This window comes from Dama dama, chromosome 25 (genome assembly GCF_033118175.1).
Source record: "Dama dama isolate Ldn47 chromosome 25, ASM3311817v1, whole genome shotgun sequence".
NCBI lineage: Eukaryota > Metazoa > Chordata > Mammalia > Artiodactyla > Cervidae > Dama > Dama dama.
Window position 1 is genome coordinate 29,136,292 of NC_083705.1, and position 21,633 is coordinate 29,157,924.

Here is a 21,633-nt window from a genome sequence, read left to right on the forward strand (position 1 = left end):
GAGATGGCAGAAAACATGGGTTCCCAAATTGACATGTTATAGATATATACAGATGAATATTTCTCTGGGTATGGATTTCATATTACTTTTGGAGGGACTCTGACTTGCTTGGTTAGATAGCATCACCAACTCAATGGACTTGAATTCGAGCAAAACCTGGGAGACAGTGAAGGACAGGGAAGCCTAGCGTGCTGCAGTCCATGGGATTGCAAAGAGTCAGACACGACTTAGCAACAGAAAAACAACTGACTTGCCCAGTTTGGGGGTCTGGTGTCCACACTTGGAACAACTAGTTGTAGCCAAGAAATAGGGTTACATGGTAGGGAAGATGGCAGCCAGAATCCTAGCTCTGTGGAAAAGCAAGGGTGTTCCCAGGGAAGGGACACCGATTTGAGAATTTGAGAAGACAGCTCAGTAGGTTTCCATTAGGATGTACAGGTGAAAAATTCAACTTAGGGCACAATGTCCAAGCTCTTCATGGTTGTTATTTAACCTGGGTTTGGCACCAGGTGCATTCAAAACAGACACAGATTGTCTTCAAGTATTTAAAGATGAGGTAGCTTTGGTGATAATGTTTAGCTCCCCATTTGAGGTGAAAGGTAACCTCTTTTGAAAATAGAGATAGATGATTTCCAGGAATTTTCCATTCTATGGCTTAAAAATCCATCTTTTTCCATTTGCTTTTCCTAAAGAGTGAGGGGCACCCCACCTTTCTAAAAGTATAACTAAAATCTGCAGCTTGGGATACACGCTGGGAAATAAGTTTTAGGGATTCACATCATAAACTCATAAACTGTTTTTGTTTGTTCATTTGTTTTTTAAGCAGGTTTTTAACATCTACACAGATATTGAATTTACAGATATCAGAAGCTTGATTTGAGTTGGGCTTTGCTTAAAACTTTACAGACCTAGATTCCTAGGGCCGAAGTGAATATTTCTTAGCTGGATGTATTGTTTCTTTTATCCTCTGACCCTGCTAACATTTTCAGTGATGAGTTTCCCACACGGTTTATCTAGCTGATGAATTGCTTGATGTGGAATAATATACATTTTTTAATCGGAGGTTTATTTCCCTCATTCCCTCAGAAATTTTGGTTTGCAATCATTCTACCCCTTCTTGCACACCTGGGAGATATATTTTGAAAAACAGGCTAAATAAACACAAGATATTTATCTCATTCCACTCCTATACAACCACAGAATACATTCCAGACAAAATGAAAGGAGAAAGCACACTTGGAAAAATTTCTTAGGCTTTCAGACTTCAGTTTCTATATAAAATAAGGAGCTCCAACAATATTACACAGGTATAACTGCACATTTTAGACAAGATTATTCTTTTCTGTGTGTAGATGGCTTGGGTGGGTAACCCCTAGTGTACAGGGTTTGAAAGGAATTAAGCTATTGGTGTCTGGTATGCTCTAGACTATTTTCTTGGGCTCCAAAATCACTGCAAATGACTGCAACCATGAAATTAAAAGATGCTTGCTCCTTGGGAGAAGAGTTATGGCAAACCTAGACAGCATATTAAAAAGCAGAGACATTACTTTGCTGACAAAGGTCCATATAGTCAAAGCTATGGTTTTTCCATGTATGGATGTGAGAGTTGGACCATAAAGAAGGGTGAGCACCAAAGAACGGATACTTTTGAACTGTTGTGTTGAATAAGACTCTTGAGAATCCCTTAGACTGCAAGGAGGAGATCAAACCAGTCAATTCTAAAGGAAATCAATCCTGAATATTCACTGGAAGGACTAATGCTGAAGGTCCAATACTTCAGCTACCTGATGCAAACAGCTGACTCATTAGAAAAGATCCTAATGCTGGGAAAGAGTGAAGGCAGGAGGAGAAGGGGATGACAGAGGATGAGATGGTTGGATGGCATCACTGACTCAATGGACAGGAGTTTGAGCAAGTTCTGGGAGATGGTGAAGGCCAGGGAAACCTGGCGTGCTGCTCTCCACGGGGTAGCAAAGAGTCAGACACAACTGAGCGACTGAAAAAACAATTGCTCTAGAAGATTCCTACAGCTTACAGGTGGAGTGTCAGTCGTCCCTAATCATAAGAGACTCTCCACAAAGTTTTTTAAACTCTTTGCAGAGACACAAGGCCAGGGAAAAGAATGAATTGAAGCAGGGACTATGGAATAACACTGACGTCCCAGAGAAAACAGGACTGTCATAGAGCACATAATTAAAGCCCCTGGACAGCAAGAGTCAACACTTACAGAAAAGCCTACAGGAAGCTTGGTGACTCTAGTTAATCTACACTGAAATACTTCCAGGCTGTGTTTTAAACACGGTGTGGAGCAAGTCAGGCAGGAGTCAGTTACCCCAATGCAAATAGCATATTCCAAACTAAAATGCGAGACCCAAGCCAGACTATAATGGGTTCAGCAGGAACCTTACTGGTGGTATCACAACCCACCATAAATCTTTATGGTTCATTGGATAGAAGCATGTAGAGTATTTTGTATAGTGATTCAACTGTAGGGTCTGGGATCAGTGATTCCCCACTAGTCTGGTTGCCTTCCTTGAAAATCCACCGTTAACTTATAAGGAGTTATGAAGGATGACTGGTGGAGGAGACCGGCTCACCCCTTGCTGGCATTCTTGCATATGCTGTGGGCAGAAACATCAACCTTCTGTGCCTGTCAGAGCACCTGGCACTGGTTTGGTGCTCAAGTGAACAAACATATTATTCTACTTCCCTAAATTTTTTTCTAGGTTAGAAAACAGTTGTCCCACCTGACCCCTCCCCACCCCCACGGTTTCTAGGCTGAGAAAGACCCATCATCTGCACGTGAATACTTGGACAGGTGTGATGGCATGAGGATAAATGCAGAGTTGATATTCTAGAAGTTTGAAAGCTCCATATAGTGGGACATTATTTAGAAGCATGATTGGGGTTTAAAAATGATTGGATTACAGGGAAGTCTATGGAAGGCCCTGATGGGATGCCCTCATGAAACTGAAGGTTAATTCAGGGAGGTTCTGAGGGCTAAATCTGAAGATGCCTGCAAACTGGCACTTTAGAGGAAATAAAGGTCAATTTAGAGTTAGTGGGAAGGTCTGTTGCCCAGACACACAGAAAGGACTTGGCTTGGAGACAAAGGGAGTTGATGCTTGCTCTTACAGTGAACACTATTAAGTCCCAGTGAGACTGAGCAAACCAGTAAAGTCAGAGCAAACAAAAGGTAAGAGTTAATGATAAGAGTTGGTGGATGACTGGGTGAGAGAGGGCATCGAGGAAAAGGCGAACTGAAGAGTAAGCATCACCTTGGAGGTCAATCAAGTTACGTTAATGAAGAGACAGAGGCCGTGTGCTGTTAATAGGTGACAGGAATTAGCAATAACTGAATTGGTAGGATGCACATGTTAACCAATTTATGCAAGTATCTCATTTAATCCTTACAAGAGCTGGAAAGAGAAGTATACTTTTACCAGAACTTAAGGCTATCAAGTCCCTAGTAGGTGCACTATAGGAAGAATAACCCAGAAGAACTATGATAGACTATGGCTGTTTGGGTCATGTTTGTCAGGGTATTCAAGGTTCTGCCAGGAACCAGAGGATGCTCTCAAATGGGGGCTGGTTAAGAGATGTGGTCAGACTTTCTTGAAACCAGTGGAAGATAGTTTGATACCCTAACAGGGAGCACCAGAAAAGAGCATTTACCGCCCAGAGCCTAAATGGACAAAAGGAGGTGTGATTCCTAGAATCTGGACCATTTGTGTGGAAAGGGCTCCCTGACAGTCGCTCGGGCCTTTGGGTGCATGAGGCAGCCAATTTGCAATAACCAGATAGGAAGGGAGTCTGAGGGCTAAAGACCTTATCCCTCCCATTTCTCCCTCCCTGATCTCTTGTTAATGCCCCCAGCCTCCCATGTCTGAAGTCACCTGGAAGTCAGAGAGTAAGGGAGCCTGTTTGAAGGAATCCTCAAGAGGGTCTAGAAGAGGAAACCTAACACTCAGCCCTGAGAATGAGTCTCTTCTGACAGCATAGGTCAGTGGTTAGAGACTTTCTAGGGTATAAGAAAAATGAGGGTTTTGTTGTTGTTATTTGTTTTTTTAAGTGCAGATACTTAGGCTTGCTTCCCATTCATTATAGAGGTTCTGAATTATAAGGTCTGGGATAGGAACTGAGGAACTCATGGATCTGCTTCTTCAGAGGTGCAAGATCCCCAGCAGATAGTCATTGGATCACACTATGAGAAGTAGCTCCTTAAAAAGGAAAAGAGGGTCCTCTCTGTGCAGATTGCCTTTAGCAGCCAACCTTCATGACAAGATCTTTCCAAGAAAGTTCCTTGGAAATTTCCTTGGATGGAGAGTAGCCATCCTGTAATAAGGTGATTGGTCAACCTATCCACCTACTAATGAATAAAGGCTTTGAGAGTAGTCAATGATGGAGTCTGAATTCCTACTCTGTCACTTAAAATGTGATCTCTTCTCTAAGCCTGTTTCCTTATCTCAATGGTGAGTGACAGGACCTAGTTCATAAAGTTGTAGTGAGAAATGGGTGATTGAATGTAAGAAAGAAAAAATTTAAATAACTTTAGCTCAGTCTTTGGCACAGAGTAAATATATAACAAATACCTGTTACTATTATAAGCTGTGTTCAATTTGTGGCGCTTTGTCAGGATCCATGCTCTCCACTAGACTTAGATGCACTACAGCCTAAAGCCACAGAATGGAGCAGACTACATGCATTTTACTCAAGTGTCATAAAGCAGACGATGATTTAGTTTTTGTACCTCCAAGATTTAGATGTAAACCTAAGAGAAATGGCAAAATAAACAAGAAGGCAGAGACCTGGAGACCTAGGTAACTTTTCTTTGCTTATCCACTCAAAGGTATTTAAAAAAGCACTCCCTTCTAATAAGTTGGGGAATAATGAAAAGACTTTCTGGGGGGGTGGGGGTGGGGCGGGACGGGAAGACTGTTAAATTTGTTTTTGAAATACTTTGTCTTAAAGTTAATTGACTTGCATTAACCTAGGAATACTCGGAACTAAGGTCCTGCCACGTTGGTGTATGGAAAATAAGTTTCTACTGTTATCAGTAAACAATGAGTCCCATTCCTTGGCTTGTTTGAGTTCACCTGACCCACGCGGTGGGAGTCTTTAAATCTCTTCCAAGTTCCTCCACAACCTCTCCTCAAGCTTAAGTCTCAGAATCTGCTAGAAAATCCCTTCAAGGCATCCTTCAGAGCCCTTCCAGCTGGGAAGCTGTGGGACACAAAAATCCTAGCTTTGGGAGACCTGCCACCCTGAAAGCAGCCTGTGTGTCCCAGTGACAAGACTAAGGGAAGCACAGTATGAAGGAGCCCTGCTTTAGAGGGGAGCGTGCTTTTCTCCCTGTAGAGAGTAGGGGTAGGCAGCCTGGGTTGGGCAACAGACCAGGCAAGGAGGTGGGAGCCTATAGGACTCATCTCCCACCTAAAGGAGGACAGTAAAAAAAAAAAAAAAGTTACATTTTCAGAGATAAAAGGAAAAACATGGGATGTTCAGAAGCTATTGTGAGCTAACATAAGAGGAAAAGGAAAAATGAGATTGCAAAAAAAGCTGAATTGTCTTTCTGCATTGATTTAAAATGGTGGTTCTCAACTAGGGGTGAAATTTGTCCCTGAGGGGGCATTTGGAACTGTTTGGAGATGCTTTCGGTTCTCAACTTGGCCAAGGTGGCTCAGATGGTAAAGAACCTGCCTGCAATACAGGAAACCTAGGTTCAATCCTTGGATTGGGAAGATCCCCTGGAGGAGGGCATGGAAACCCACTCCAGCATTTTTACCTGGAGAATCCCATGGACAGAGGAGCCAGGTGGGCTACAGTCCGTAGGGTCGCAAAGAGTAGGGCATGACTGAATAACACACACAGGATTGGACATTTGACAGGTAGAGGCCAGGGATGCTGCTAAACAGCCTACAGTACTCCAGACAGTCCCCCACCACCAATGACAAAAAATTACCAACTTTAAAATTTCTGTAGGGCCGAGACTGAGAAAACACTGACTTGGAGTATTTTAAGTAGCTGCTCCAAGTCTTAGTGATCTTCAGAATTCTATCAAGATAACTGGGTCTCTAGATACATTTTGATTGACATAGTGATACTTATTTAGGACTAGTTTTGTCATGGTTTTGTACTATCCAATGTCGAATTATTTAAACCATTTTATAACTGCCGTGTTATCTTCAGGGAAACTTGATAGCTAATGTCCAAGCCCCTCCTTATGCTAGTAAAGTTTTAAAAAAGAAAACAGAGGTTCACTGAGAATAACTAAGCTAATATAGCATTTAAGATTCCTTAGACCCAAGTAAATGACAGATCAGCCACACGTGTGAGAGGAAGGGAGGCACGCTGTGGTGTAATCCGCAGCACAAATATGAGAAAGCACTTACTTTTTAAATTAATTCTGTCTTAAGCACCCCACAGGGTCATTTAAGAATAACAAAATATTTAATTAGCTTCGTTTTAATCACCAACAACCTAGGGTTATTAAAGGTATCTGAATTGCCAGTTCTCTGCAAGGGTAAGACAGACTTCTTTTATATTTTGGCTCTTTTCTTTCAAATGTTCTGTCAATGGCATTTTCTTGCTCTTTGGGGAAAACTTTTCACTTTAGGGAATACTTTCTCATATGAACTTAGTTGACGCTTACTCGGGCCACAATACCCTCCTTGAGCTATGGTTACCACTCTCACAACTTTATACTTGAACCACACTGCCCCTTGCAGTAGTTGGATTGAAAAAAACCCTCCTGGCCTCCTGATCTTACTGTGAGTTTTGCGAATGGGTTCCATCTCCTATTGAAGTATGCGGAGAAGAGGATGGGTAGCAGAGGAGGAAAATGACAAGTTAGCCACAGAGATCATCACTGTTAGTAAAGGTCTGTGAAATTGGCTATGTAAACTGAATTCCTTAGTCTCAAGCTCTGTGTTGTGCCTGCCCCCCAATTCCAACACTTTAAGAGATAGAAAGCCGAACTAAACAAACGGGAGAAAGATAGTAGAGGGTAGAACTTCATTTTGAATGACTTCAATGAAGCCGTCCTTACTCGGATATAGTACTACAAAAACTATTGAAAATTGTGAACCAAAAATCATTCACAAACACTTTAGTTTACTCGATTAAGATGACCATTTAGAAAGCTTATTCCCCAATCAGGCTCATTTTGCAGGAAGACAGGAGCTTAAGTGCTGAGACACTAAGGTTTGCAGCAAAGAGGAAAGAGAGGGTTTATTTGAAAAGTGGAGGAGTAAAGAAACAGAAAAACAAACCTCAAGCCCACCTCCTTGGAAGTGAGGGCCTGGGGGTATTTATGGACTAAGGAATACAGCCACAGGGCACTCTGAGGCGTGGGCGGGGATGGCAGGGTATGGGGGAAGATGATTGAGGAAAGGTGTGAGAGTCATCCTTCTGTGCAGATGTAACTGAGCTATAAGCCCTCCCCTACCCCAATGTTCAGAAGGTCACCGAGAGGACATGCACGCATGCCCAGTTGGAGGGTCAGGGGTCCTAACCAGTCCTTAGCTAGTTAAGGTCAAACTAGACACAGCTGACTCCAAGCTGCTAGAAAATAACCTGGGCAAACACCTTGTTTAGGCTCCATGTTGCCTGGAGGACTGCTGCTGCTGCTCTTTAGCCCCTTAGTTGTATCCACCTCTTTGTAACCCTATGGACTGTAGCCCACCAGGTTCCTCTGTCCATGGGGTTTCCCAGGCAAGAATACTGGAGTGGGTTGCCACTTCCTTCTCCAGGAGATCTTCCCAACCAACCGTGTCTCCTGCTTGGCAGGCAGGTTATCACTGAGCTACCTGGGAAGCTCCAACTGGAGGACACACACATCTTAAAATGACCTTAATTAGGGAAAACAGGTGAAATGGATTTGATTAATTACAGTTTTAAGCACTCATCTACGTAATATGCTCTCTATTCCCCGACTTGGGGAAAAGTATATATATATATATATATATATGTGTATATATATATATATAAATTAAAACAATTTTTTACATCTTAGATGCTATCCTAATACAAAGCAAATTAGTGGGTTGACTCTTTGTCAGCTATATAGAAAGTGACTGACCATAAGAAACAAAAAATGACAAGTCCAAAATGGCTAAATCAGTTTTGTTCTGAGCTTTCAGCAGACATCTTGAAAGTCTTTGAAAGGCAGGACAAGACGGGCAATGATTGTGTGGACCTTGGCAGGCTCCCTGGGTGCCCTCTGGGTTTTCAGCAACTCTTCAGGGGTTGCAGTTTCCTTTCCTTTTTTCCCAGACTACCCCATTACCTTCTATGTCAAGCTTAAAAGATCAAGTCTGTTTTCTTATATTTCAAATTTTGCCTGCCTGGGATTCATTTCTTGGCCAGTGTAATCAGAAGTTCCATTTCAAAACTTCCTCAATGCTTTTCCGTCTTTTCACTGACCTTTAAAGAATAATTATGAACACAACATTCCCTGAGGGTCTCTGGCTACACTCTGGTTTACTTTTTTCACAAGGATGTGCAGAATGTGTTCTCTTGGAAGGAGACTTCACACTCATTTCTGAATGCATTTTTACCTGGGGCTTTCTTTGAGAGTGTTTTTCTCAAAAGAATACTCAGCAGTGTCAATTTGAGAATACATGAGAGAAATTGACTCCACTCATGCACATATGAGCTTACAGAATATCCTAGACTGGAGTAAGAAAACTAGGAAAGGATTGATGTATTTTTCGTATTTGCTAATATAGTCATATAAATGGAAACAAAGCTTAAAGAAATTAAGAAAATCAATGACAAACTATTTTGAAGAACAAAAATTTCTTTTTTAAAAGCTTTTTATTATTTTAAACCCAGCCTTCCAGAGTAAAGGTGAGTTTTCAATTCTATATTGTACCACTATAAAAGATTGATTTGACTTTCTGTGGTAACAGGACAGGGAAAAGGATATATAACTAAACTTGCTTCTCAGGACCAAACTTTTTTTTTTAAATAATAGAAAAGTCGCAATTCAGTCAGTAGACTAGAATCCATTTCCTTCCTCTCACTCATCTGTTTGTGGGAAAGCTCCAAAAAGATGAAGAAATAAAAGTCAGTCAAATGAAAAAAAAAAAAAGAGGGTAAAACAAATGGAGATCAGATATCTCTGAACAAGTTGTCTATGGTTCTTGAAGAGCTATGTTGTTCGTGGATGTGCACAAAGGGTGCCAAGGAAAACCAGAGGGAGTGTGTTCTTTCAAAACACAGTACAGACTGAGTGATCTGATGAGAGCTGCCTTTAAAAGGAATTGTTTTTAATAACTAGGAAATTGTTATTTACTAGGGAGACACTAAAATGTGGGACAAGTGACATCCCAGACTCTGAGGGGAAAGTGGGTTCTATTCTAAAGCTCCAATCCCACAGCATCACCTGCAGCCTTACCCACCTCCTCTACTTGCTTCCTTTCACCAGCTCCGTTCTACAGTCTTTGATACCAAACTCTGGATGCCTAGTTGTAAACTCTTTCAGCTATGTTTCTTCCAACCCCTCTCCTCATTGCTGACATTAGCTTGTTTTCTCCCAGTTCTGAGTTTAATTTACATTTTCTACTGCATAAAACATGAGAAACACAGAAAATGATCCCCCTGTGGGTTATGTGGAATGAAGCAGATTAGAAATGAATGAGCCAGAAACTCTTCAAAATAAAATAATATTAAAAGCAATACTTTTAGTACACAATCCAGAAACTCTGAATGCACCATAAAATTGGGGAAATATAACAGATCAAACATATATCCGGAAATCAGAATGTTCTGAATGACCTTTACAGATGATTTGATACAATTGTTCTTAGCCTTTTGGCTCTAAGGTCTCTTAGGGAAACTCAAAGAAGACAGGGAAATTCTATTTTTTTAAAAAGTGTGAGCACACTAGATGCAATGATGTGCATACAGTTTTAGAATATTAATGGAGGTCTTGAAGTCTGTTCAAGGTTCCCAGGGTAAGGACTTCTGAACTCTTTTAACCCCTCCATTCATATGTGAACGACAAAGATACTGCCAAGTCCAACACCAGACCAAGCCTGTAGCATAAGCAGGCTCCAGATTGCCAATTCAAGTACTCTCCACCATGCATGAGTCTCTCTTTAGATATCTGAGGTCAGAGAATACTGATAATTCCTATAGTGCTTATACTGATGGAATAGCATCCTGCAAGATTCATGTCTACTTGCAATTTCAGAATGTGATCTTATTTGGAAAAAGCATCTCTTCAGCTATAATTAGGTAAATTAAGATGAAGTCAAGGTGGCCCTAAATCTGAATGTTGTCATTGTTTAGTTGCTAAGTCCTGACTCTTTGGCGACCCCATGCACTCTGAGAGTCTCTTGGAGAGCAAGGAGATCAAATGTCTATCCTAAAGGAAATCAGCCCTGCATATTCATTGGAAGGACTGATGCTGAAGCTGAAGCTCCAGTACTTTGGCCACTTGATGCAACGAGTCAATTCATTGGAAAAGACCCTGATACTGGGAAAGATTGAGGGCAAGAGAAGGGGATGACAGGGGATGACATGGTTCGATGGCATCACTGACTCAATGGGCATGAGTTTGAGCAAACTCCAGGAGATCGTGAAGAACGAGGAAGCCTGGTGTGCTGCAGTTCATGGGGTCTCAAAGAATCAGATGTGATTTAGTGACTCAGTGACAACAACAGTCCACCAGACTAGCCCGCCAGACTCCTCTGTCCATGGGATTTCCCAGGAAAGGATACTGGAGTGGGTTGCCATTTCCTTCTCAAGGGGATCCTCTCAACGCAAGGATCAAACCCTTGTTTCCTGCATTGCCCGGTGAAATCTTTACCTCTGAGCCACTGGGGTAGCCCAAATCTGAATGACAGGTCCTTAAAAGAAGGTCATGCAAAAACAGAGACACACAGGAAAGAAAGCCAAGTAATGACTATCACTGAGAACTGGCTTGTCATTTAGGGGCTCGAGTGAGGCAGAAATTAGAGCTATCCAGCTACACCTGAGCAATGCCTAGTCTTGCTGGCAGCCACCAGACAGTAGGATAGAGATGCATGATAGATTCTCCCCTAAAGCCCCCAAAGGAACCAATACTAACACCTGATTGCAGATTTATCATCACCAGAACCAGAAGAGAATACATTTCAGTTATTTAAGAAATCAGTTTGTGGTAATTTGTCAGGGTAGCCCTAGTACCTAGTACCTAATAAAAAAGTAGTTTACTGCTATTGGCTTATATCTTTATTAACATTATTTTTTAAAGTCTTCATATGTTGCTCCTGTTACTGACCCACTGGGTCTCTCTCCATTTTCTTTTCAGACTAGCTGACCTGAATACTGATGCTGGACAGATCAATGACCTTCCATGTCCTTCTAAATTTTTTTCATGTGTAGTGATGAGTTACACTGAGAAAAAATCTTGGATCTACATTTATATCACATGGTTCTTATTACTTTTCAAAAGTGGACCATGTTTTTTTCCCATGGTGGGATAGCTGCTGTTGATCTTGCAAGAGGGTAATCAAAAAATTCAATGAAGATATGAAAGGAAGTTCCATTCAGAGTATGTAGTACAATGGAAGTTTGCTTCATGCAAACAATAAAGAAACCTTAGAAGATAATGTTGTTGACTTCCCTTTTTCTAAAGTACTCTTTGACTTTGGAAGGTACTTCAAGCTTTACCAAGGATAAGCTATCTGGAAATAACTGCCTACAAAGGCCTCTCAGCAATCCCATAAGTGAACTGGCTTAAATCAAACTTTTCCCAATCCCATTTATTAAACACACTTACCTGCCATTATAGATTTCTAATGTTGCTAAAATCCTAGATTGATTCATGCACAGAGATAGCTTTTATGCTGCTGTCAGAATATTTTCAGAAGTCCAGCTACAATTAGGAAAAAAAAAAAAAAGAAGAGTTCACTGCTGCTTCTACCCCTAACTCCTTGCTCTCAGCAGGCTGGATACTTAAAACGATGAGTTACTTTGGTCTTGAGAAATTTCCAATGTGAGGTTATTGTGAGGAGCAGGCTAAGTGTGTGGTCTGAAATAGTATTTCCAGTTCTGCCTATTTTCATTTCCAAGAACTGCTAGAAACAAATACCCTTGAATTTGTTAGGAAGGGGTGACTCTTCAAAACTTTTGGGAATTGTGCCTTAACTTTAGGCTGCACATTGAACTAACTTCTATTCTTGGATACCCTTCTGATTTCCTGATATGTTTGCTACAAATTGAATAAATCATTATGAGCCTCTGTTTCTTCACTAGCAAAGTGGGAAAGAATAGCACATTGATGAATCGTGAGAATGAGTTGAATGTGAATATCTATGGGATTTTTTAATAAGCCTCTTGCACATTGATAGCATAAAAAAGACTTAGCCCTTTGAAAAGGCATCCCATCTCCTTAAGAAGATGCTGGTGAGCATCCTTTTAGGAAGAGGCTATATAAAAGAGCTGGAGTTGTCAGTGTTCAGGTATAAATATGGACTCAGGAAACTAAGGCAGGCATGTGTGGAGCTCCATTGAAAGCTCAGCTGTGCACTGCTTGGTCATGTAGGAAACATTGTAAGGAAATGCAGCATGACCCAGAACAGCTTAACACATGTGATGCCAGCTGGATAGGGGTGCAGGACAGTGAAACCAGGAGAACTGAGTAGAAGGTGGCCTTTTATGGGAAAAACGTAAGAGAAAGATTAAGTCTAGGAAATAATAATGTGGAATAGATAAAAGTTGTGAAAAGAGTCATAGATAATCAGACCAAGAAGTCAGGACTGCTTGGTAGCAGGCAGTGTTTTTTAATGTGTCATGGTGACAAATAATCTCAAAGATGATTATGTCATAGGCTGGTGAGGGGAGACAGTGAATATCAAGCATGTTACTCTTCTGAGCCTCATCTATACAATGTGGATAACAACTGTTTTTTAGGAGTGTTGTGACTATCTTAAGTAATAAGTGCATCTAGGTCCCAAGAAGAATGCATTAAGTAAGAGAGTCATCAATCCACCTAATACAGAAATAAAGGGAGAGACAAGTAAGAGGAAAAGTTTGATGCTCTTTACCTCCAACTCTCTCCTCCAAGGGGCAAAATGTTGGGGAAGGGAGTCTTAGTCTGATGACAGGCACCTACATCACATGGACCTATGAGAGTTTCTTTCTAGTATCCAGATATAACCTGCAATAATCTCACAAGTGCAGATGGTGACTGCAGCCATGAAATTAAAAGACACTTGCTCCTTGGAAGAAAAGCTATGACCAACCTACACAGCATATTAAAAAGCAGAGACATTACTTTGCAGACAAAGGTCCATCTAGTCAAAGCTATGGTTTTTCCAGTGGTCATGTATGGATGTGAGAGTTGGACTATAAAGAAAGCTGAGTGCCAAAGAACTGATGCTTTTGAACTGCAGTGTTGGCGAAGACTCTTGAGAGTCCCTTGGACTGCAATACGTTCCGACCAGTCCATCCTAAAGGAAATCAGTCCTGAATATTCGTTGGAAGGACTGTTGCTAAAGCTGAAGCTCCAATACTTTGGCCACCAGATGTGAAGAACTGACTTATTGGAAAAGACCCTGGTGTTGGGAAAGATTGAAGGTAGGAGGAGAAGGGGATGATAGAGAATGATATGGTTGGATGGCATCAGCTACTTAATGGACATGAGTTTGAGTAAATTCCAGGAGTTGGCAATGGATAGGGAGGCCTGGCGTACTGTGGTCCATGGGGTCACAAAGAGTCAGACATGACTGAGTGACCTAACTGAGCTGAGCCACATTTAAGTGATCAATAGTGACATGTGGCTATGTATTAATATACAATGTGTGTGTGTGTGTGTATTTCCATCATCACAGAAAGTTCTATTGCTTGCACATTCTTGACACAGTGGATGACGTGGCCAAAAGAATGTAACCATAGGGGAAATCAAAGTCATAGTGAGAAGAAGCAGGGAGAGAAGTTGGAAAAGGAAGATAAAGCTTCTGCTGGGGGAAGCCTCACTCTTTTTAAAACTTATCTAGGGTAAAGGAAGGGAAGAGGGAAACTTAAGATCAGTAGGGTGGATAAACCTTAAGCTGTGATGCCCAAGACCTAGGATAAAAGTATCTCAGTGACATTTGAAATCCATCCTAGGAATAGTACTTTGTTCTCTAATGTCAAACCGATAACCTATTCCATGGTGAGTAATATGGAGAACTGTTTACCAAGAGTGACTAATGTGGTATCACTAAGAACTACAGAAGAGTAAAACAGATGTAAACCTTGCAAATAGACTTTTCTAGATGGATTATACAATTCAAGGAAGGATAGAAACCAAAAGAATATTGGGGTCAAGAGTGAGGTTTTTCTATGAATCTTAAGTGCATAAATCAAAGTCCCAAGAGAGCAAGAATTCCCTATAGTGAGTCTCCCTAGAATCTAGCATGCTGTGAATAAATCTGTGAGTGGATGGATAAACGGAGAAAAAGAAATCCAAAACCTGAAGATGGAACAACCACAGTATCACCGCCATACCTGAAAGAGAACTTAAATGTGCAAGGTGTCTGTGAGGGTAGCACTTGGGGTCTGAGGCTGATAGTAACTAGAGTCACAGCTAACATTTGTGAGCACTGACCATGTACCAGGCCCTGGGCTAGGAGCTTCAATGAATCCCGTCATATTCAATCCCCACAATGTTCAGGGGTTTTTATCCCCATTTTATAGAAAATAGAGTCTTTTAAAAGTCTAAATATCTGTTAAATTTGAACGTAAATGGCCAAATTAAGTTTCTTAGTGTTCTCTTTGTAATTGACAGATGCTCGGGTAAGATAAAGATCAATGATGGACCAAGAATAAAGGAAGGAAGAGAAGGAGAGCAACTTTTAAGACACCGTGTATTCCTTCCATCCCCTCTGCTTTACAATTTATGCAGAAAACTACATCTAAAAACATATAAATGAAAGATGGAGAGAGTAGGAGCCCTTATTTTTGCTGTTTGGGCAGAGCCCTTTTGGAGCTGATCTGACAGTTCAAAGCAGTTCCAAGGGTCTTGCAGTCATATAAGCTGAAACTAGGAATGTGCCTGATGACATTCTGAAATAGAGGTGGTCCCTGCAGCAGCTTATTTGATGATTTTATTCCTTCATGAATGATGTCTTGACAGATGGTTTTTACTGAGTGTTATAGAGGATTCTTTTCTCTAAGCACAATCTCAGTCCCCAACTTATATTTAATATTTTGTCAAACTACCATCTTCCACAGCTTATAGAATTAAATATATACAGATGAATCCACATGTTCTGACTCATAACTTTCTACTTTGATAATTTTCACATATATTATCATAAACAATATTTTAATTGTTGTTTTTCAGTCGCTAAGTCATGTCCAACTCTTTGTGATCCCATGGACTGTAGCCTGCCAGGCTCCTCTGTCCATGGAATCCTCCAGACAAGAATACTGGAGTGGGTTGCCATTCCCTTCTCCAGGGGATCTTCCTGACCAAGGGATCAGACCTGGGTCTCCTTCATTGCAAGCATATTCCTTACCACCTGAGCCATCATGGAAACCCATTCACTTCTTAATGATCATGAAATGTGTAAAGAAGAAAATGTTAACTGAAAAGGCTCATATAAGAAAGGACAACTAAACAAATGGAAACTCCTTAAAGGGAAACTTTTTAAAAATAATGTTTCATGACAACTTAGAATAGCTTCACAGAACCAAAATAATAAAAACTCAAACCACCACCAATGATGATGGCTGTACCAGGACAATGAGTGATTAATAAGAAACTGAAAAAACTTGAAAGTCATTGAATCTACTATCCAAGTGTGTCAAGACATCAATTTTCATGCCTGTTCAGATATAAGGAGAAAAGGAAAGGGAAAGCAATGAAGCATGCAAGAAGGAAAGATATGGTTGGGTAGTTGTGGAAAGTTCTTAAAAGGGGTGTTGACAGATAAAAACCCAGAGCTGAATTCCAGTAAGGAATGGAAATGGGTCTTGTGCAACCTATGGTTCCCTACAGTCCCTCATCTGAACATGCAGCACTGACTCTAAGAGGATGTCCCCAATGAAGTCCCTGGTCCCTGTCTTAGCCCACTTACCTTCTTCCTTGGGCTTCCCACTTTTGGCTAGAGAATGTAATAACAGTAGCAAATAGTTGCAGTTAAATCACTGTAGGCCTGACACTATGCTAAGGAACTTTACTTGTATGATCTCTTTTAATCATCACAACAACCCTCTGAAATGGGTAACCTACGGAGAAGGCAATGGCAACCCACTCCAGTACTCTTGCCTGGAAAATCCCATGGACGGAGGAGCCTGGTGGGCTGCAGTCCATGGGGTTGCTAAGAGTCGGACACGAATGAGTGACTTCACTTTCACTTTTCACTTTCATGCATTGGAGAAGGAAATGGCAACCCACTCCAGTGTTCTTGCCGGGAGAATCCCAGGGATGGCGAAGCCTGGTGGGCTGTCGTCTATGGGGTCACACAGAGTCGGACACAACTAAAGAGACTTAGCAGCAATCGTCCACATTGAATAGTCTAGGAGACTGAAGTTCAGCAAGGGTAAGTAACTTATCCAAGCTCACACAGTTGGTGGCAAACATTGGACTTGCAGACTGCCCCCCGCATGATGCTTTAATGCCTGGAAAGAAGTATTTAGTTGCAGAGGTTAAAAGTAATGACATATAAACTGCTTCTGAGACTTTTATTCAGTACCTTCCTGCCATGGTCATCCTTCCCTGTTGACAGGCATCATCTATGACTCCAACAGTGTCTCCTTTACTCAGTTGTTCACAGGGTGCATTTAGAACCTTCCAGACAAAGTCTTCCCAGGTGGCTTAGAGTTACAAAAATCTGCCTGCAATGCCCTGCCAATGCAGGAGACACATGTCAGGAAGATTCCCTGAAATGGCAAGCTACTTCAGTATTCTTGCTTGGGAAAGCCTATAGACAGAGGAACCTGGCAAGCTATAGCCGACAGGGTCACAAAGAGTTGGATAAAGCTTAGCAACTAAACAACAACACCACAACAGATGAAGTCTGCCTCTGTCCATAGTAATGATTCAAAATGAAACAAATCATGTCCAGAATCTTCTCTGAAAATTAGCCTTTGAGCATTCTTATTGGTGTCCTCACTTTTTAATTTTTAATTTGTAGAGCTAACAGGATGAGATCACTGTTTCCAGGGTTGGAAATATTCTCCATGGGAGTTCCTTCTGTTGAAGGATGTCCCTGTAAAGCTGGGAGCTGAGCAAGTTTATGTTCTAGCTCCTGGGTGTCAGTACCATGCTTCTGGGGCAGTGGGCAAGGTTGCTGCACATTTTGTCTCTGGAAAGGATGGGTGAATGGAGAACTTGACAAGAGTACTGGGAACTCCACAAGGACAGAAACCCTTTTGTGCTCCAAACACGGTGCCCAGCTGAGGATGACAGGTCCTGTCCTAGAAACTTGAGGGCACCAGCACTGTCCTCACCTTTGAAAGGCTCACCACCTGACTCTGAATCCTGCTGAGTCCTCAGCATATTAAAAAGCAGAGACATTATTTTGCAAACAAAGATCTGTCTCGTCAAAGCTATGGTTTTTCCAGTAGTCATGTATGGGTGTAAGAGTTGGACCGTAAAGAAAGCTGAGTGCCAAAGAATTGATGCTTTTGAATTGGTGTTTTGGAGATGACCCTTGAGAGTCCTTTGGACTGCAAGAAGATCCAACCAGTCCATCCTAAAGGAAATCAATCCTGAATATTCATTGGAAGGATTGTTGCTGAAGCTGAAGTTCCAATACTTTGGCCACCTGATGGGAAGAGCTGACTCCTTAGAAAAGACCCTGATACTGTGAAAGATTGAAGGCAGGAGGAGAAAGGGACAATAGAAGATGAGATGATTGGATGACATCACTGACTCAATGGCCATGAGTTTGAGCTAGCTCCAGGAATTGGTAATGGACAGGGAAGCCTGGCGTGCTGCAGTCCATGGGGTCACAAAGAGTTGGACACAACTGAGAGACTGAACTGAACTGAGTCCTCATTGCAGGAGGGCATGATGTGAGCACCTGGCTCAGGGAAGCCTTCTCAGAAAGTTCCATCAGACTGAGACCTATGGAGGAAGTCCAAGTTTTCCAGGGATCATAGGAAAGCACCCTTGAGGAAAGTTCTCAAAACTGCAAGCTCCTAGGGAGACTGGAAAAACATAGTGATGCCCGAGACCCATGCATATGGATGAAAACATTGTAGACTAAAGTGTGAACTGGGCACTGGGACTTTAGGACTTCAACCTTCAGCCAGAGCTGAGCATCTGCACCTGAACTGACTGTACTTTATAGTCATCTAAGAAGTTTTCAGAGTCCCTCCCCAGAGATTTCCAGTTTGCCTGGGACATGGCATCTCTAGGCTTGAGAATCACTGCTATAGGTGTTAGTAGCAGCATGTACAAGGGCCAGAAACAGAACACATGGCCAGTTCCATGGTTGGAGTATAAGGAGGAGAAGTAGGTGCTATAGGATGGGGAGGGCCTAGACCAGGAAGAGACTGGGAGCCAAATGATGACTTTTGACTTTTGAGGGATGATGAGTAGAAAGTGAGAGATTTAAGAAAAGAAAGTGACATTATAAAATTTGCTTTCAAGATACTGGATGCAAGATGGAAGGCAAGGAGTGCATTTGGTTGGAGGTGATCCACAGGCAGACTGGTGGAAGATGGGGATGTTGGATATAAGACCCAGAAATTTTTGTCTCAGGTCTCTTTAATTCTGGAGGGACAAAGAAAATCAACTTTTTTTTCTCTTTTCTTTTCTTACTCAAGTGATTTACAGAAAAGAAAAGCATCTTTCCTCAGACACTGCAGGATCCCTGATTGGGGAAGGAGGGTGGAGGGTAAAAAGAGGCTGTCTGGAAAGTTCCTAAAGAATGTCCAGTTCATTCATCAGAAGAGTCCAGCAACCTCTGTGCAGTGAGGGACAATCTGATTTCACTCTTTAGACAAGGCAGGGGGAAGGCTGAGGTGTTGCAGGAACTAAATTCAAGAACTATATTAATTATCGCCTTGGTATGTGCCGAGGCCTAATGAAGATCCAGGTCCACTTTGGTATTTACTCTAACAAACTTGGCTCCTGATGTTTTTTGCCTTGGGATTACCCAGGAAAGGGAGAGGTGATGGGGAGAGGATGTTTGCGGTGCTTCATCTTTCTCAGGTGACTGCACCTGCTGGGAAAACAGCCCCAAGCCTGGCATGATCAGAAGTCTGAGAAAGCAGTAGGCAGTCGCTCATGGGAAAATGATGACTTAGCACCACTCAGCAAACATGGCATAAGAATAGAGCATGCGGAACACCCGCACATATCCGGAACACATCCTTCATGCAGGTGCTAGCCCCCCGCCCCGGGGCGAGCCTGCTGAAATCAGCATAAATCAGCACGACGTGCATTATGAGTTCTCTCCCTCCCTCAAGTTGCAGATGAGAAATGTCACCGCAGCTTGGTACTGACGGTGACTGACGCTGCTGAAATGTGCCTTGGGGCTCTTTTAAAGTCCTCTTCCTATGACGGGTAATATTAAATAATTAAATTTCAAGCTGTGTCTTTCCGGTTCCATCTTGGAAGTGGGACTGCGCCGCCTCTTGTTGGAGAAGCAGGGCGATTTGTTACCTACCTGGAGTGTCTTTGACTGTGGGCATCCCCTGCTGTTCTTTAAGCCACACAAAGCTGCACCCGAGCTTGTTTGACGTCTGCTCTGTCGAGCGTCCATGATGTTGGGCCCTGAGGGAGGTGAAGGCTTTGTGGTCAAGCTCCGTGGCCTGCCCTGGTCCTGCTCTGTTGAGGATGTGCAGAATTTCCTCTCCGACTGCACGATCCATGATGGGGTCGCAGGTGTTCATTTTATCTACACTAGAGAGGGCAGGCAGAGTGGTGAGGCTTTTGTTGAACTTGAATCAGAAGATGATGTAAAATTGGCCCTTGGAAAAAACAGGGAAAGCATGGGACATTGATACATTGAAGTGTTCAAGTCCCACAGAACCGAGATGGATTGGGTGTTGAAGCACAGTGGTCCAAACAGTGCTGACACTGCCAGTGATGGTTTCGTGCAGCTTCGAGGACTCCCGTTTGGATGCACCAAGGAAGAGATCATTCAGTTCTTCTCAGGGTTGGAAATCATGCCAAGTGGGATCACATTGCCTGTGGACCCCGAGGGCAAGATTACAGGGGAAGCCTTTGTGCAGTTTGCCTCACAGGAGTTAGCAGAGAAGGCTCTAGGGAAGCACAAGAAGAGAATAGGGCACAGGTATATTGAGGTGTTCAAGAGCAGTCAGGAAGAAGTTAGGTCATACTCGGATCCCCCACTCAAGTTCATGTCAGTGCAGCGGCCAGGGCCCTATGGCCACCCTGGCACAGCCAGAAGGTATATTGGCATCGTCAGGCAGGCAGGCCTGGAGAGGATGAGGTCTGGGGCCTACAGTGCGGGCTATGAGGGTTATGAGGAGTACAGCGGCCTCAGTGATGGCTACGGCTTCACCACCGACCTGTTTGGGAGAGACCTCAGTTACTGTCTCTCTGGGATGTATGACCACAGGTATGGAGATGGCAAGTTCACTGTCCAGAGCACCACTGGACACTGCGTCCACATGAGCGGGCTGCCCTACAAAGCCACAGAGCACAATATTTACAACTTCTTCTCCCCGCTCAACCCTGTGAGAGTCCACATTGAGACTGGCCCTGATGGAAGAGTGACTGGCGAAGCTGATGTAGAGTCTGCCACTCACGAAGAAGCCATAGCAGCCATGTCCAAAGACAGGGCCAACATGCAACATAGATACATAGAACTTTTCTTGAATTCCACAACTGGGGCCAGCAATGGGGCATATAGCAGCCAGATGATGCAAGGCATTGGGGTGTCAACCCAGTCCATTTACAGTGGCCTTGAGAGCCAGTCTGTGAGTGGCTGTTGTGGGGCTGGCTATGGTGGCCAGAACAGCATGGGTGGATATGACTAGTTTTGTAGTAGCTTTTGAGTTATTTCAGTCAAATTTTCACAGGCAGCCAACAAGCAGTGAAAAGCAGTTATTACTCTAGAGGAAGCTATGGGACCCATTTTGCAGCATGAGTTTGTGAAATCTGTTTTCTCCTGCAAATTTTCTTCTAGTATGTGATATTGAGTAAACTAAAACTATTTTCAGCTTTTCTCAATTAACATTTTGGTAGTGTACTTCTGGAGTGATGTTATCTGAGTTTAAAGTAGCTTTAAGTACGTTAAATGTGGATCTTTTACACCACATCATTGTGAACACACTGGGGAGGCGTGCTTTTTTGGAAAACTCAAGATGCTAGATCTCTAATTCAAAGAGGACATTTCTCACGTTTGTTCATTCTAGTTTATTTTCATTTAAAATTTCTTAGGTTAAGTTTAAGCTTTTTAAAAGCTAGTTTTGAAAATTGAGACACATTACTAATACTGTAGGAATTGATGAGGCCTTGACTTAAAAACTTTCTTTGTACTGTGATTTCCTTTTGGGTGTATTTTGTTAAGTGAAACTTGTTAAATTTGTTTGTTAACTAAATTTTTTTCTTAAAATAAAAAGACTTTTTCACACACACACAAAATAAATATCAAGCTGTATCAATAATTTACTTCTCAAAATTGGGAAACTTTCATCTGTGTGAAGATAATTCTGAAGATAAAAGAATCATTG

The 21,633-nt window shown here is 42.2% G+C and overlaps 1 protein-coding gene across 1 annotated transcript; it reads left to right on the forward strand.

The window, feature by feature from the left end:
- The first annotated feature begins 19,546 nt into the window (after nucleotides 1-19,546).
- Nucleotides 19,547-20,937, forward strand: LOC133046576 (heterogeneous nuclear ribonucleoprotein F-like). Its single transcript, XM_061129451.1, has 2 exons — nucleotides 19,547-19,816; nucleotides 19,946-20,937. Exons 1-2 carry the CDS (start codon nucleotides 19,693-19,695, stop codon nucleotides 20,935-20,937), a joined length of 1,116 nt encoding a protein of 371 aa, XP_060985434.1. The 5' UTR covers nucleotides 19,547-19,692.
- The last annotated feature ends 696 nt before the right edge of the window (nucleotides 20,938-21,633 follow it).

Bases quoted from the DNA above. Each gene is read 5' to 3' on its own strand.
- LOC133046576 (XM_061129451.1), top strand. From the start codon at position 19,693: ATGATGTTGGGCCCTGAGGGAGGTGAAGGCTTTGTGGTCAAGCTCCGT. The intron at 19,817-19,945 runs GTGTTCATTTTA...GATACATTGAAG, and splicing joins GATCCATGATGGGGTCGCAG to TGTTCAAGTCCCACAGAACC.